The sequence below is a fragment of the Zalophus californianus genome, chromosome 6 (genome assembly GCF_009762305.2).
Source record: "Zalophus californianus isolate mZalCal1 chromosome 6, mZalCal1.pri.v2, whole genome shotgun sequence".
In the NCBI taxonomy this organism is placed as follows: domain Eukaryota; kingdom Metazoa; phylum Chordata; class Mammalia; order Carnivora; family Otariidae; genus Zalophus; species Zalophus californianus.
The window spans coordinates 26,343,349-26,357,957 of NC_045600.1; the positions used below are offsets into that span (position 1 = coordinate 26,343,349).

Here is a 14,609-nt window from a genome sequence, read left to right on the forward strand (position 1 = left end):
TTCTGGAGCCCTGATACATGCCAGGTGATTTACCTGATTATGTCTTTGAATACTCCCCACACCTATGTGACATCGATATTATTCTTCCTCATTTTAAAAACAGCTTTACTGCGATAAAATTCACCAATTTGCACTCTTAAAGTACACAACTCAATGGCTTTTAGTATACTCACAAAGCTGTGCAACTCTCACCACAATAAATTTTAGAGCATTTTCATTAACTCCAAAAGAAACCCCATGCCCCTTAGCTGTCACCCCCCACCCCCCCACCTCCCCCAGCCCCAGGCACCAGGGAAGTGGTTCTCCTTCCTGTCTTTATGGATTTGCCTACTCTGGACATGTCCTATCAATGGAATCCTGCAGTATGTGGTTCTTTGTGACTGGCTTCTTTCACTAAACATAATTGTTTTCAAGGCTCATCCATTTTGTAGCAAATATCAGTACTTTATTCCTTTTTATGAACAAGTAATCTACTGTATGGATATATCATATTTTCTTTATCTGTTCATCAATTTATGGACATTTGGGTTGTTCCCAGTTTTGATATTATGAATAATACTGCTATGAACACTCATGTACAAGTTTTTGTGTGGACATGTGTTTTTTTTTTTTTCTGTTGGGTATCTAGGAGTGGAATTAGTCTTCTGAGGACGGTTTTCTGGAGTGGCTGCACCATTTTACATTCCCACCAGCAGTGTATGAGGATTACAACTTCTCCACATCGTCACTAACATTTGTTACAATTTTTTCTTTTTTATTATAGTCATCCCAGCGGATGTGAAGTGGTATTTCAGTGGTTTTGATCTGTGTTTCTTTGATGGCCAATGATGTTGAGCATCTTTCCATGTGCTTATTAGCCATTCATATATCTTCCCTGGAGAAATGTCCATTGCCCATTTTTATTATTGAGTTGGAATAGCTCTTTACATATTCCATATACGAGTCCCTCATCAGATCTACAATGTGCAAAAATTTGCTCTCATTCTGTGGGCTTTTTACTTTGCGTCCCTTGAAGCACAAAAGTTTTTAATTTTGATGATGTCAAATGTATCTATTTTTTATTTTGTTGCTTGTGGTTTGGTGTCCTATCTAAGAAATCATTGCCTAATCCAAGCTCACAAAGATTAACGGCTGTTTCCTTCTAAGAGTTTTATAGTTTTAGCTCTTGTATTAAGTCTTGGGGTCCATTTTGAGTCAATTTTTGTATATGGTGTGACAAAGAGGTCTGTCTCCCCCATTTTTACAAGGGCGGAAACTGAAGATGCCTAGTAACCTCTCCAGAGCCAAACTGTTCCAATGTGGCAGTCCTGCTTTGCTACAATGCCTCCAAAGAGCCAAGTTTTTGTATTGGTGGTGGCTGGGGGGAGGGGCAGGAAGAGGAGCTACGGAGGCAAACTGTGCAGGGGCTTGCCATCCCGAACACGCGCAGACACGGTGCTTAGTAAAGGGGAACCCTGCAGTCACAGCCACAGAGCAGAGCACAATGAGCCCCAGCACAGGGCAGGGTGTGCACAGCCTCAAGGGGACGCTAAACCCAGAGGAAGCCAGCATCTCCGCAGCCTGCCCAAATCTGCCCGTAAGTCCCAAGTCTCAGAGCTCCAACCTCAGGCCGAATGGTCTTGTGCCTTGGGGCACAGTAGAAGGGAAAGCGGCTTGGCTGGCTCCAGAGTTGTTCGGCCAGCGGAGCTCACCAGTGACATGACCCAGTTTCCCAGCTCTGAGTCCATGCTGCCAGTGGACCCAGGAACACCAAAGAAGGATGGCCAGCATTGACAGAAGAGGCCACTTTGTACGGCTGCTAAAAAACTGATGGTTCATGGGAATTCAGTAGTGACCTTAACACCACAGGAAACAAGCTAAGGAGTCACACAAAGCAGCGTAGGGGAAAACAGAAGGCTGAAGGGCCTTCTCATTTACAGTTTGCGATGGTAACTAAAATCGGTTGCATCAAACCTGCACGAGCAACCAGAAAACAGGAAGGTCTGCTTGCTTCCCTGAAATCCAGGTCAAAGGTGCAACACATTGGTAAGGCCAATGCTGTCACAATGTGTGGTGTGATTCACTGCACATGGGCCACAGCCCTTAAAGAGGCAATTTACAATCAAATTGTGCTGGAGTCAAGGTCATCTTTTTACACAGTGCCTCAATTAATCTTCGTGATGCAACTCGGTAAGTATGAGTTTCCTCCTTTTATAGATGAAGAAACAGTAAGACGGCTGACCTGTCCAAGGTCGTACCAGGAGTGAGTGAAGGAGCCAGACTTCAAACCCAGAAGCTTGAGCCAGAGTCCAGAGCTCTTCCCAGGCCCCAGAAGCAGCCCCTCTGGTTAGGAAGCCAGGAGGGTGCCCTGCACCCATGACACGTGTGACCTCCACACATTCAGGCCACTCACCACGTCCAAGGGCAAAATACCCTCCAGGAAATGAAAGGAACAGTGTTTGAATCAGTAATAAAAACTAACTTGGGGCGCCTGGGTGGCTCAGTCGTTAAGTGTCCGCCTTCGGCTCAGGTCATGATCCCAGGGTCCTGGGATCGAGCCCCGCATCCGGCTCCCTGCTCAGCGGGAAGCCTGCTTCTCCCTCTCCCACTCCTCCTGCTTGTGTTCCCTCTCTCACGGTGTCTCTCTCTGTCAAATCAATAAATAAAATCTTTTTAAAAAATAAAATAAAATAAAAACTAACTTGCATAATTAACACATTGGAAAAGTGAAGCACATTCCTATCTTACATTTGTTGTGTATCTTACTGACTGCCAGGCATTAGGTGAGACCTTTGACCTGCATTCATTCATTTGATCATCAGAGCAGCACTAAGGGGTGGGTACTAATATTATCCCCATCTTAAGGTAGAGAATCTAAGAAGGCAGCACAGGACTCCCTGAACTTTGCAGAGTAAGTCTGATTTCTAAGGACACACATATCCAGCCATGTCCCCACCACCATCTTTCCAAGGGATCCTGTCCTCAAACGATAGCACGTGTGACCAACCTATGAGGTGAACAAAGCGTCAGAACCCTTGTGAAGGCTTGGGGTCCTGCATCAAATAGGACTCAGTAACGCAGGGGCCAACTTTAAATATATCCAGAGTGGCCTTTAGCGATCACTCTCTCTCCCCCAAATGAAATTATTAAAGGAAATAAAAAAGCTAACGGCTTTTGACAACGCGCTAACAAAGTGACGGAACTAAAGTGGAAACTCAGGATTTCAACGACGAGCTGGGAGATTCCTGTTCCAAGAAGGGACAGATTGGATCTCTCTGCCAAAGAAGTATGAGACAGAAAAAGTGTGTGAGTCAGGGGGGAAGAAGGCCAATGCTATTTCAAAGAGCCACAAATTAAAAACCAATTATGCAAAGCTTGCTAAAAAATGTCAGTGGGCTTTATGTTTTAAATCACTAAAAACACAAGCGTGCTTACGCCAACATTTACCCAGCACATCAGATGATTTGGGGCAACTCTGTGTGCTCAGGCTAAACATGGGCAAACATTTTGGTGAACAAACTCGGGGATGACCACCTGTGGCTGAGGATGAGCACACCTTTCAAGACCGCCCTGTAATCCATGGACTCAAATTCACACTTCATCGAAGGTGAAAACCCCCTAAGTGGTGTTTGGTGCCCCAGCAGAAGTTGGGAAATGACCATTGTGAAATTCACAAACGGTGAAGTCTCTCCTGCTCTGAAGATGACAAGGACGTGGAGCCAGTCACCACGTGGAATGTGTGCTGGAAAGGCAGCCCATGTTGAAGTGTGCACACTGATGCCTCACGGTGAAGCCCTCAGAATGCTCCCTGCCAAGGATCAGAAGAGCCCGAGGAGAGGTATAAACAGTGAAAAGTCAGGTCCCCAGAGGTAGCTGAGGAACCTCTGAGCCTACTGAATGAATATACAGATTCCCTGGACTCTGCGCTCACAGTTTCTGAGTTCATGGACCTAGGGTCGGGTCTGGAAATATGTATTTATAAAGTTTTCCAAGCGGTTTTGATGATTAGCTAAGTTTTAGAAATAGTTGGTTTGATTTTCATGGTGAGTTTTGTTTTATTTTTCTGCCGAAAGTCACTTAAGTCCAGGAATAGAAAAACAAATGGACAATGCTTGGAGATAAGAACTGAGAGATAGAGAAACCAAGGGACAGAGAGTTTAAGTGACTTGCTAAGTTGACATAGCTAATTAACGTTTAAACCAACAAGCACGTATCAAACATAAAATCTGTGCAAGGCACTGCACACAATCTGTTGGAGATACAAAGAAATATAAGATGTCATCCCTGTCTTTGGGGCCTACACACAGGACGCACACTCAAAAGCTGGCTTTGTGGAAGGCAACAGGGAGTAGTGGGGACTGTGGCAAGCTAAAGGCCACGTGCTAATACAGTGAGCATTTGCTACTCAGCTCCAGCTTCTTGGTGCTTATAAGGGTGTGGGCTTTTCCACATTTCCCGGCTTTTAAATATAACAACTCATTCAATTAAAAAAAAAAAAAAAAGCAAGAAAGCAAACCACACTGTCAGGGCCAAATGAGATTCATCCATAGGCTGACTCCTGCCCATGGATTGACAGTTTGCAGCCTCTTTCCTAAAACGTCATCCAGTCCAAACTCCCTTGAATTCAAATGTCCTCTAGAGCCTTGCAGAGCGGTGCAGAGGGTGAGGGGTCCCATCTAGCAGGTTAAGTGAGTGCCTGGGGTGTGTGTCTGTGCCTTTGTGTGTGTGCGTGCCTTCACACCTGCAAGGGTGGGGCTTCTGGCCGCCCTGCCGTCCCTACTGGAAAGGCATTCCAGGCCCGGAGGCAGGGTGTGGCCCCAGCAGCCCACTTGGAGATGCCCTGGGGAGGGCCAAGATCTTCAGGCCAATAGCGGCTGGTTGGTTGAGGAGTCCAGCTGGAAGGGGCTACAGAATGAAAAGTGAAAGAAGGAAAAGTCTAGAGAAAGTTAGAGAGCACAACTGTCTTGAAAAGGACTATTGGAAAGGCAAGAACAAAGAAGCTAGGAAGAAGCATCGGTTCTAGAAATCCCATCCCCCAGAACATGACATCCCCAGACTCCCCAGCCAGCCAGCCAAATGAGCCCTCTGGCCACTCTCCATCTGCTTGCTCGACTGAATTTGTCTTCGCAATACTGACCACTACCTGACCTTTTACATCATACACTACTTTGCGTATTTGTCTTTCTGGATGCCCCCAACTCTGACATACAGCTCCAAGAGAAGGGGGCTTCGTCTACTTTGTTTATGGTTCGGGTCCCAGTGCCTGGCACAGGGCCAAGCACATAGTAGTTGCTTAGCACTATCTGCCGGACCAATGGACTGCCGCCAAGCTCTTGGCACCAAAACAGTTGAAGTGTCAACCACATAATAATAACATCAGCACAGGGCACTCTATCATCTACAAAACCTGTCGTTTAACTTAATTCCTCCAAGGTTCTTTTACCAAATGGCTTCGTGTGTTTGGCCACGGCCCAAGAGACCGCTGGCCTCTGCAAGGTGGCCCACCCGCCAGCCAGCTCGGACAGGACTGCCTGCACAGCAGCTCGGCCCAGCTTTCTCGCCGGGGCCTGGGAGACGACGAGGCTACAGAAGTGCAGGGCTCAGCACTAACCGGGACATGTCATCAAAATGATCGAGTGTTCTGGGGCCAGGTTCATCCGGCCTCCCCAGCCCAACAGCGGGCTGCTAAGAAGTGTGTAAGGATGTAGAGAGCCGTGGGCGGGGGGTTGCAGCACAGTCTAAGGTTAATGCTCTGGCTCTATAAAGTCCGACCGCTGGGCTGATTTCCCAGCTGCACGACCTCGGACCTCTGTAAGTCTTGTTGACCTCATCCGTAACGTGGGCATAAACCACCACCTCGGTAACCATCACTTCAAAGGGTTCAGCGAGGCACTTGAGGAAGAGTGCCCAGCACTGTGCCCCATGCGGGTCTCCACCCCAGCAGCAGCGGCAGCACCCCCAGACAGCCCCAGCTCTGCCACTCTCCAGTGGTGTGATCCTGAGTGACTTGATCTCTTCCTCCCTGGACCTCAAATTCCTCTTCCCTAAAACGCGGAGAACCCAATCACCAGGACCGGGTAATGAATCAGCAAGATCCTACGTTCAGCACTTAGCACAGGGCCCAGTGCATCTTAAATGCTTAACAGTTGTGAGCTAGTATCTTATTATCCTTCAAGAAACTTCTACCAGGCTAAAAGGCCAATGTGAAAATCCTCCAAAGGCAGTTTGCCATATGCAAAGAAATCTTCAGGACAGAAGGTTCTCAAGCTGCAAGTTTCTCTCCCCACCTCCCTTATTTTTCAGTTGCTCTCAACTGACCCTCCCCCAATCTTCGGTCTGACCTAGGAAGCATTTGGAGGTCAGCTCCCAGTGCAGGGCTGACCTCACCCCACGCCAGGACAGTCTGCACTGCTCCATCTGCCTCTTCGCCCCCACGAAGCTGCAGTCTGACAGCTGGGGAGGGGACATGCAAATACGCCCTAAAAACGGCTCGTTATTTTCACAGCCTGGATGGTGCGTGTTTGTGGGGGCCTGTGAAGACAGTCACTGTCAGGTACAGGGCATATGCCACCAATCCGGGGGAGGCTGTGAAATGTAAAAATACCCAACCCAAATAAAGCCCTTTTCCAAAGAAAAAGAAAGCTCCTTGGCGCCCTTTGCAGAAAGGGAAGGGGTGGTAACTCAGCCCCCCGGGGGCAAATCCCCACTGGGCCAACCCCGGACCAAGGCACCTGGCTCTTCATTGGTCCCACAGCCTCTGTGCCCCAGTGAAACTCCTCAGCTGCTGGGTTTAAATGGCAATTATACTGTGGAACGACCCAGAAACGGATGCTTTCAAGTTATGAGCCTGGGAAAGGGAATAGCAAAAGACCAAAGACAAGGGCCCTCCATAAAGAAAGCAGAGCACTAAAAAAGCCAGGAAGTGCTATTAACAGCACGTTGATTTATCAACTCAGAAGAATATAATTACCATCAACTTTCATCTCCTACTTAACCGTCCTTAATGGGCACCTACAATGCACCTCAGCCAGGTGTCCCCAGTGCAAACGTCTACAGGGGGAGCCACGCAGTTGAGGTAAATGGAGGCAGCTTGTGGTAACAAAAGCAAAACCAACAGTTTAAACAAAACCAAGGACAATAGGGAGGTGTGTGGTCCTGTGGCAAACTGCAGGGAGGAAACAGGTGAGGTGGGGCTCTCTGTTCCATGTAGCTGTGGCCAGGCCACAACGGGGTACAGTGTGACCAGATCTCCCGAGTTTTTAACCAAAGATTAAAATCCAAATTTTCAGGTGAAATGTTGGTTCAGGTTTCTTTTAAAACACTGTGCGGGCCAAACAAAACACATCTGAGAGCCAGATCCAACCCACAAACGGCCAGTTTGCCACCCCTGACCAAGCCCCCAGCAGCCCCTCTTTGCAATTTGGTGGCACTCCTGGGGATTGGGGGTGGGGGGGGGGCAGAGCAGAAGCTGCATAATAAACCCAGTGCAGTACCCAGACACCTTTCCCCACTCAAGAGTCCCTCTTGCCTGAATGTCCAGCCCTCTGAGCTCCATGCTGTGGGATGGACCCACATCCAGGCGCACCTTTGCCTATGAACGAGCTCCTATGCTCCGCGGTTGCCCCCATCCTCCCGCATCCCCCCCCTCGGCCTCCCACTGCTGGCCCCTTCTCCCTTCTAGGTCGGCAGCTATCCTGTCAGGCCTTGGAAAAAGGGCCCTGCTGGGAACCTCACTGGGGCAGGTCTTTGGACAAACTGCCACCCCTGGGGAAGTGGCTGGGTGAGTGCACAGCACTGAGGCTCACCCACGCTGAGGACTTCTGCTTCTCACCAGTCCCCAGGGAAATGCTACTCTTCTGCAAGGAAGGCTCATGGGAGCTGCAGCCTCCAGGGACCCGAGGAGGGAGTGCTTCACATGCAGGTCCTCTACAAACATCATTTAAAGCAGATGGTGCTGCGGGACCGCCTCCGTGCCCGTCTCTGGCAGCTGCCGGGGCAGGGATGCCACACCACCCTTCCCCCAGTGCCTACCTTCAGCTCCAGCCTCGGGCCAAGAGGAGTAGAGGCAATGATGTGCCTCACAATAATAATTTTGAAAGGTAATCCATGATTAGCATTCTCTTGAATAGTTTCCAAAGCATGTGCATGTGTCCACGATCTCCCCTGATCCTCCCAACAGCCCAGAGAGACTGCCAATATATTATTATTCATTATTGTTATTATTAATCACTCTTCCTTTGCCCCTGGAAGAACCAGACACAGGTTCAGCATCCTGCCCTAGCCCAGAGCTTCTGAAACTTTAACATGGCCATGAACCCTCCGGGAGAGATTGTTAAAATGCCAAATCTGATGCAGAAGTTTCTGGAGCGGGGCCCAAGATGCTGCATCTCTAACGAGCTGCACGGTGACATAGATTCTAGTGGTCCTCAGACCCCACGCAGAACAGCAACGCTGAGATCACTCAGTCAATGTGGGGCTAGAGCTGGGGCTGTAACCCAGGCATCCTACCCTTGGAGTCCACCTAGAGGAACAAGGCTTGCTCACCTCACTTTTCACGGGTTGGGGCCTCTTGCCCAGTTTCACCTCCAGGAAGTGCAAGGGGGCGATCATGGCCCCAATGTTGCGGATGTCAGCGTATTTCAGCTCCTCTGCAGTCAGAGCCGAGCTGGGGAGTCCGGTCAGGGGGCCGAGCCCTGGCAGAGAGCCCGCAGTCACGGAAGGGTCTGGAATCTGCCCAGGCATCATAGCAGGAGGAGCAGCAGCCCAGCCTAGAGTGGGTGCAAGAAGATCAGGACACGGGCCATCAGCCAGGTGAGGGGTTCTGTGAGGGGCTTAAGCCCCCATGCCTTACTGGGGCCTCTTCCTTTCTTTCACTAATGTTCCCCTGAACCCCTTCCCCACCCAGTTGCTCCTCTTGCCCTTCCGTCCATTCCATTACAGAGAAGAACTCTGATCAATTAGTGCCCAGCAGTTATTCTTGGCACTGAAGGCAAGGCTTAACCCAAGCGTAGGCCACATTGATTCGGTATTTGCTATGTGTTTGGCACTGCGGTAATCCTTCGAGTAGCCCCACGAGATGGAGTCAGACCCATTACACAGACGAGGAGGCCAAGGCTTAGAAAGAGAACTCGCTCAAGATTGTGCACTGTTAAAATTGGAGTAGCCGGGATTTAAACTGCACCATGCTGCCTCCGAAGAAAGCGGGTCACAATAGTGGCATCTCAGGCACCTTTGCACCTGTCTGAGAGGGAGCTATTTTTGCTCTGGCACGGTGCCTCCCCTCAAATCACACATCCCGTTCTGCATACTTGTTAAGACACCCTGAATACGAAATGAAGCAAATCGAAGTTCAAGGTAAGCGTGTGTGTGAGTGTGTGCATCTGGCGTCTATGGGGAAGACACAGAGGCAAAGATGAAATGCATTAGCATGTGCCTTCCCAGGGGAGCAAGAGACCAGAAAAGTCCTCCCTGTCTCTTCATTCTCAAAGCAAACACATATTCTGGCTCTGCCAGACCCAGAAGGTGTGCAAAGGAAGACAGATTCAGGCATGAAAGACAGAATTTAGACAGGTCAACACCAGAGAACTCTTGTTCCTTCTCCCTGCGGGGAGAAACTTGTGGATAAGAAAATGGTCACTTCAAGACAGATGGCAGGGAAGAAAGCACGTCTGCCAAGAAAGCCAGACTCATCGGGTCCCTTAGAGGACTCGTATCTATCCATCCATCCATTCACCCTCCCAATTGTTGACCACCTATGAGCCAGGAGTCACTGAGAATGTGGAGGTCAGATGTGTATAGCCTCGTAAGTCACATTTGAGTACAGAGCTGCTCCTGGATTCCAGTCCTGCAAAAGGGAACTTCTCTCCCTTCCTACCTCTCTGCACAGGGCCATAAAATCAAAACCTCGACTGTCCTGGAAATCCTGGGGGAGCTCTGTCCTACCCTTCCACCTCTATCAGTCTCTTCCATGGAGAGGGATGTATTTGGTGAGATAGGGGAGATGTGACATCCATTGGACCGCACTTCCCTGCCGGGCAGAATTCATGTTCTCCTGTGGCTGTGCTGTCTTGGGCTCACTGCCTCCCATAAGAGTGGCCCTGGGGGGTAATCCACAACTCTCTGTCCCCATCCAGGCTGCCAGGTCTAGATTGCAGGACAGGGGCCCACTAGGGAGGCCCTGTTGGCCACAAGCACACACCATGTTCTCCATCTCTCTTCTCTTTTAAAGGTGAAATTTGCTTCCCCGTCCAACCCTAGATCCCTTTCTCAACAGGTTCTGCACTCTGAGGGGAAAAGCATGTGAGGGATTTGCACCCTTGAACCACAAAGACTTCCCCTGGACATCACTTTCCTTAAAGAAAGGTACATGTGAGTGGACAATGGACCTGCCATTTTGCCCTCAGCACCCCAGGGCACCTGCCTATGAAGCCGTTTGCACAGAGCTCCTTGCCGGGCACCCAAGTTCACATTTGGTACCCCGGGCCCTAAGTTTGTGCTCCACCTGCTCTGCCCCCCCCCCCCCACACCCAGCCCCTTGCCCCTTCTTAGCACCTAGTGTCCCCCGGGCCATCTCAGAAAAGGATCTGAGACTCACTCACATCAAGTCATCGTCTTAGAGCTGGAGGAGGCCCTGTGCTTATCTAAACCACATCCTCATTTTGCACATGAGGAAATTAAAGCTCAGAGGGGTGAAATGACTTGCCCAAGGTCACACAGAGGAAAAGCCAGGGCTGGACTCCCAGTCCCTGGATTTTAGAGCCAGAGCTTTCTCACCTTGTCCTTTTCGTTTCCCCTCCTGGGGTTCAAGAGATATATATGCAGATATTAATGACCTTTTAATGGTGGACTTTGAGACACCAGCCCCTAGCGGAGGATCACTCTCTTGCACCAAGGACCCTCTACTCTGCCTTCCATGCAGATCCAGGTTTAGGAAGTTCCCTAACAACCCATGGTAGCCTGGGTGGGAGCCCAGACATGGACGTGGCCCCTGAGACATCTCGTGTGCGGTGGGTCAAGGTGTTGTGACCCTCCCTAAGCCTGAACTGGACTGAAGGCACCCTGCCACTCTCCAGAGCCAGGCCTGCAATGCAGAGAGGGCTGCAGGTTTTCACACCAGAAGGCGGCTCTGGGGCCGAGTGGATGAGCTGCATATATCCCGGGGCCTCCCCCAGGGAGAATGAGAAAGGGGCCAATGGAAGGACTCATTCCTAGGTGGCAAAATGATGCCTGGGCCCAGCTATAGGTACACCTGGCAGGCAGAGGGGAGTGATTTCAGGCTGCCTGGGCCAAACTGACATCTCCTTTCCAGGAGAGGAGAAAAACTTATAAAATCCCCTCTGCCAGACCTGAACTCATGCCACGAGGAGTCAGTGACCCCCCCACCCCCCCACCAAAAGGATGCTTGAGCTAGTCAAAACAGATGGGTAATGGGAGGCGGGGAAATGCTCTGTGCCTGGTGTTTCAGCTGGACACAAACCCCTAACGGGATGGAGGCACCACACCTCTGCTATGCAGCCAAGCAAAAATACAGAGCAAAGTCTCCTCCTTCGCCAGAAGCCCCCGAACCTTCCTGTACTGTAAGGGCCAATTCCTATAGGGCAAAAGGTGCCATGTGGGCACTCAGCAAGCATATGGGTGATTTCAAGGGGGAAGCAGCAGTCATGGCTAGTTGCTGCCCCATGGAACCCAAGTGCCTAGTGTCATTTCTGGCACAGAAAGGGTAATCAACAAATACTTGTTGAATTAATAAATAAAAATGAATGAATGAACAAGTGATAAAAAAAAAAAACCTCATGGTGGAGCAAAATTCAGAGAGTGGGGTAAGGATCTGTCTCTGGGAGTTTAGATGCTTGTTATCCACCTCCAGATTATTTGTTCCCACAGTAGACCCCAAGAAAAATACTCCAGAGGCTTCTGTATGTTTCCCTGCCTAAGCCATCTCAGAAAGATGGAAGCCAGACCCCGCTCTATTCTGGGAATGATAGGCTCTGCTTGCAGCTTCTGTTTATTTTCCATACAGATGGTATAAATGAGACACTAACAAATGATCCCAAAATATAATGGATTCTTTGCTACTGTGGAACCCCCTCAGAGGGGTAACCACCCCCTGGGACAGCAGCCCCATAAATTCTTGCCATTCCTGCTCCCCTGTGAACCCAACCCAATGGCAAGCCTCACTTGGAGGATCAGACACCAGGCTTTCCTCTGCAGAAGCAAAAATCCCCCTCTCTTTCCTCCCCGTCCCCCCGCCAAGGGTGCCCCTAACTGCTCAGATACAAACCACAAAGTCCTTAACACATGCCATTCCTAGGAGACAATCCCAACAGCTGACATTCACCAGCGCGAAGTCATCCTAAACGGCTCTGGGGGGGGCAGAGGGGGCGGGAGGGGCAGAAGATGGAGGGGCTAGAGCGGCTGCCTTTCATAACTGGGTCCTCATTAACTGGAAAGAGCTGGCTGACAAGCCAAGGTTGAAAGGCAACTTTGGTGATTTGAAAAATAAAACCATTTGATGTGATTTAGGGATCTATAAAAATGGGGGAGGGGGGCAGTGGCAGGGAACCTATAACAGCCAAGAGGAATTTACCCACTTCAAGGAAGACATAGGAGAGATAACAAGAGATGAAATCATCTCCCAAACTGCTTCTTCCATACGGAAACAATTTAGGAGGAAAAGGAGAGCTATGCACTAAAAGCTTTAGGGGAAGAACCCAGAGATTTTTCCCTTCAGGGCCCAGAAGGTCAGAAAGGAAGATAAACACCCTCCATGTCTCCATTAGTAACTGGGATGCATAAATAAAGAACAAGCTGTATATGTTGGCAGAAGACCAAAACTGGCAAATGGGGCTTGACCTCAAAAGACAGGTCCAGAATCCAAGAAGATTTGGGCATTTTGGGACATTGACCAGGAACAACTTGGAAACTAGCCAATGAAGAAAAACTGGGTAATGCACAGATCCGAGATGAGACTGACAAGTAAGGCATGAATAAGACAGAAAGCATTTGGGAGGTCACAGCAGACCCTAAGCTGCTCTGGAGCCTAAGATTTTGGGAGGCTTAATGCAGCTCCCTAAAAGCGGGCTCGGAAAAGATAGGGACCAGATGGGTCCAAGAGGCAAGAACCTAAAACGAAGACCCAACAGCTTATATCTCCCTGTTCTGACTTCCTCGGGGGCTTGTGGGCACACATTTTGGGGCACTGCCTGATACAAGCAGAAGAAAAGCCACAATACACTTCAATTCCAGATACTGGGTCCCGTTGGAAGATACTAAGATGAAGAACCATTTCAGCCAAAAGAAGGAAAGGTAGAGTTTCCCCCTCTTATTTTCTTCTCTTGTGTACTGTATGTAATTCTGTAAGATATAATTTTTAATGGAAATATCTACAATTAAATAACAGTCTTGCTGTGATAGGTCAAGCCTGTACAGGGCTATTCTTGTTAGAAAGTGCCCAATAATCGTCTTCTTCATCTAGAATGGCAAAGACAGATTAAAAGGGGGGGGGAGGTTAAGAGAAAGTTAGGATTTGCATCATGAACTCTCTGTCCATAGAAATAAAAGTTTAAGAGAGGCTCTAACATCCTTGGGCCTCTTTGGGAAGGCCAGCCCCCCTCCAGGCAAACAGCTGGCCTGGCCTGGCACCCGAAGCCAGGAATGGTGTGTAAAGAGCGCAAAAGGCCTGAGGCTGCAAGGCTCAGCACTAAGAGAAAGTGGAGGTGAGTAGGGGCAGGTCAAGGAGCAAGGCTGCTCACGGTCAGGGCCCAGGAACACTAGTGGGGTTATAGAGCAGGTAGCCAGCGACTGAGAATCAGCACGACGGGGTGGGAGGTCTTGGGAGCCACAGCCTAGAGGAAAATGGAAGGGGGTGGGGGGGGACAGAAGTCCATGGGCAGGAAGGGGTGAAGGGTGGCAGACAGAAAGGTGCCAGGCCAGTGATCACAAAACAGAGTATTAACTATCGTGAATCTCAGTGACTTAACTACCAAACCTGTTCTTGGAGCTAAGGAATCATCTGGAATGATCTCGCTCCTGGAATCTGAAATGAGGTGGGTAAAACAACTTCCAAAAGATAAGACGATCCAGAAGGCAAGGGGCAAAGCAATGGAGAAATCTCTAAGACTGAGAACGGGGGCACGGCCCCAGTGTCTCCGATGGTGGGCGGTCTTAGCTCTGCAGGCAGGAGAGAGAGGCAGGTACAGAGTAGGAACTTTGGAGCCCAATCATCTATCTGAAGGTGAATCCAAGTTCTGCCCCTTCCTAGCTGTGTGACACTGGGCAAATTCCCTAACCTCTCCACAGCTCACTTTCCTCAGCTGTAAAGTGGGAATAATAAATAATGTTATTTGCCCTGTAAGGCTGAGAAGAGGATTAAATTAGTTAATACTTGGAAAGTGCCTGGAACAGCGCCTGCACCCGGTGAGCCTGAAGTCAGAGTAGCCACGAAGGCCTTCCTTCCGGGAGGGACACTGGTGCTGGATGACCCCTCGACCTCCCTTCCGCACGGTTCCCACCTAGCCCTGATCTCCCTTTCCTAGGACTGTGAAGTGGATTCTTCCCCAGAGGGTTCTCTGCTGTCCCACTTTCCAGCTGTGAACCCTAAGGGGGCAAGACCATCCTGCATCCAGGCCGTT

General features: G+C 49.6%; 1 protein-coding gene across 3 annotated transcripts in view; it reads right to left on the reverse strand.

Annotated features, from left to right (window-relative positions):
* Nucleotides 1–14,609, reverse strand: part of JDP2 (Jun dimerization protein 2) — a 39,695-nt gene that overhangs the window by 20,156 nt on the left and 4,930 nt on the right. For 2 of the 3 annotated variants that reach the window (XR_003515649.1, XM_027569699.2), the window contains exon 2: nucleotides 8,524–8,747. Coding sequence is in view for 2 of the 3 variants with exons in the window: in XM_027569699.2 (XP_027425500.1) it covers nucleotides 8,524–8,724 (201 nt within the window). In the remaining variant the exon portion in view is untranslated. Of the gene's footprint in view, nucleotides 1–2,567; nucleotides 2,627–8,523; nucleotides 8,748–14,609 lie in introns of those variants that run through there. The other variant, XM_027569698.2, reaches the window with a different exon arrangement.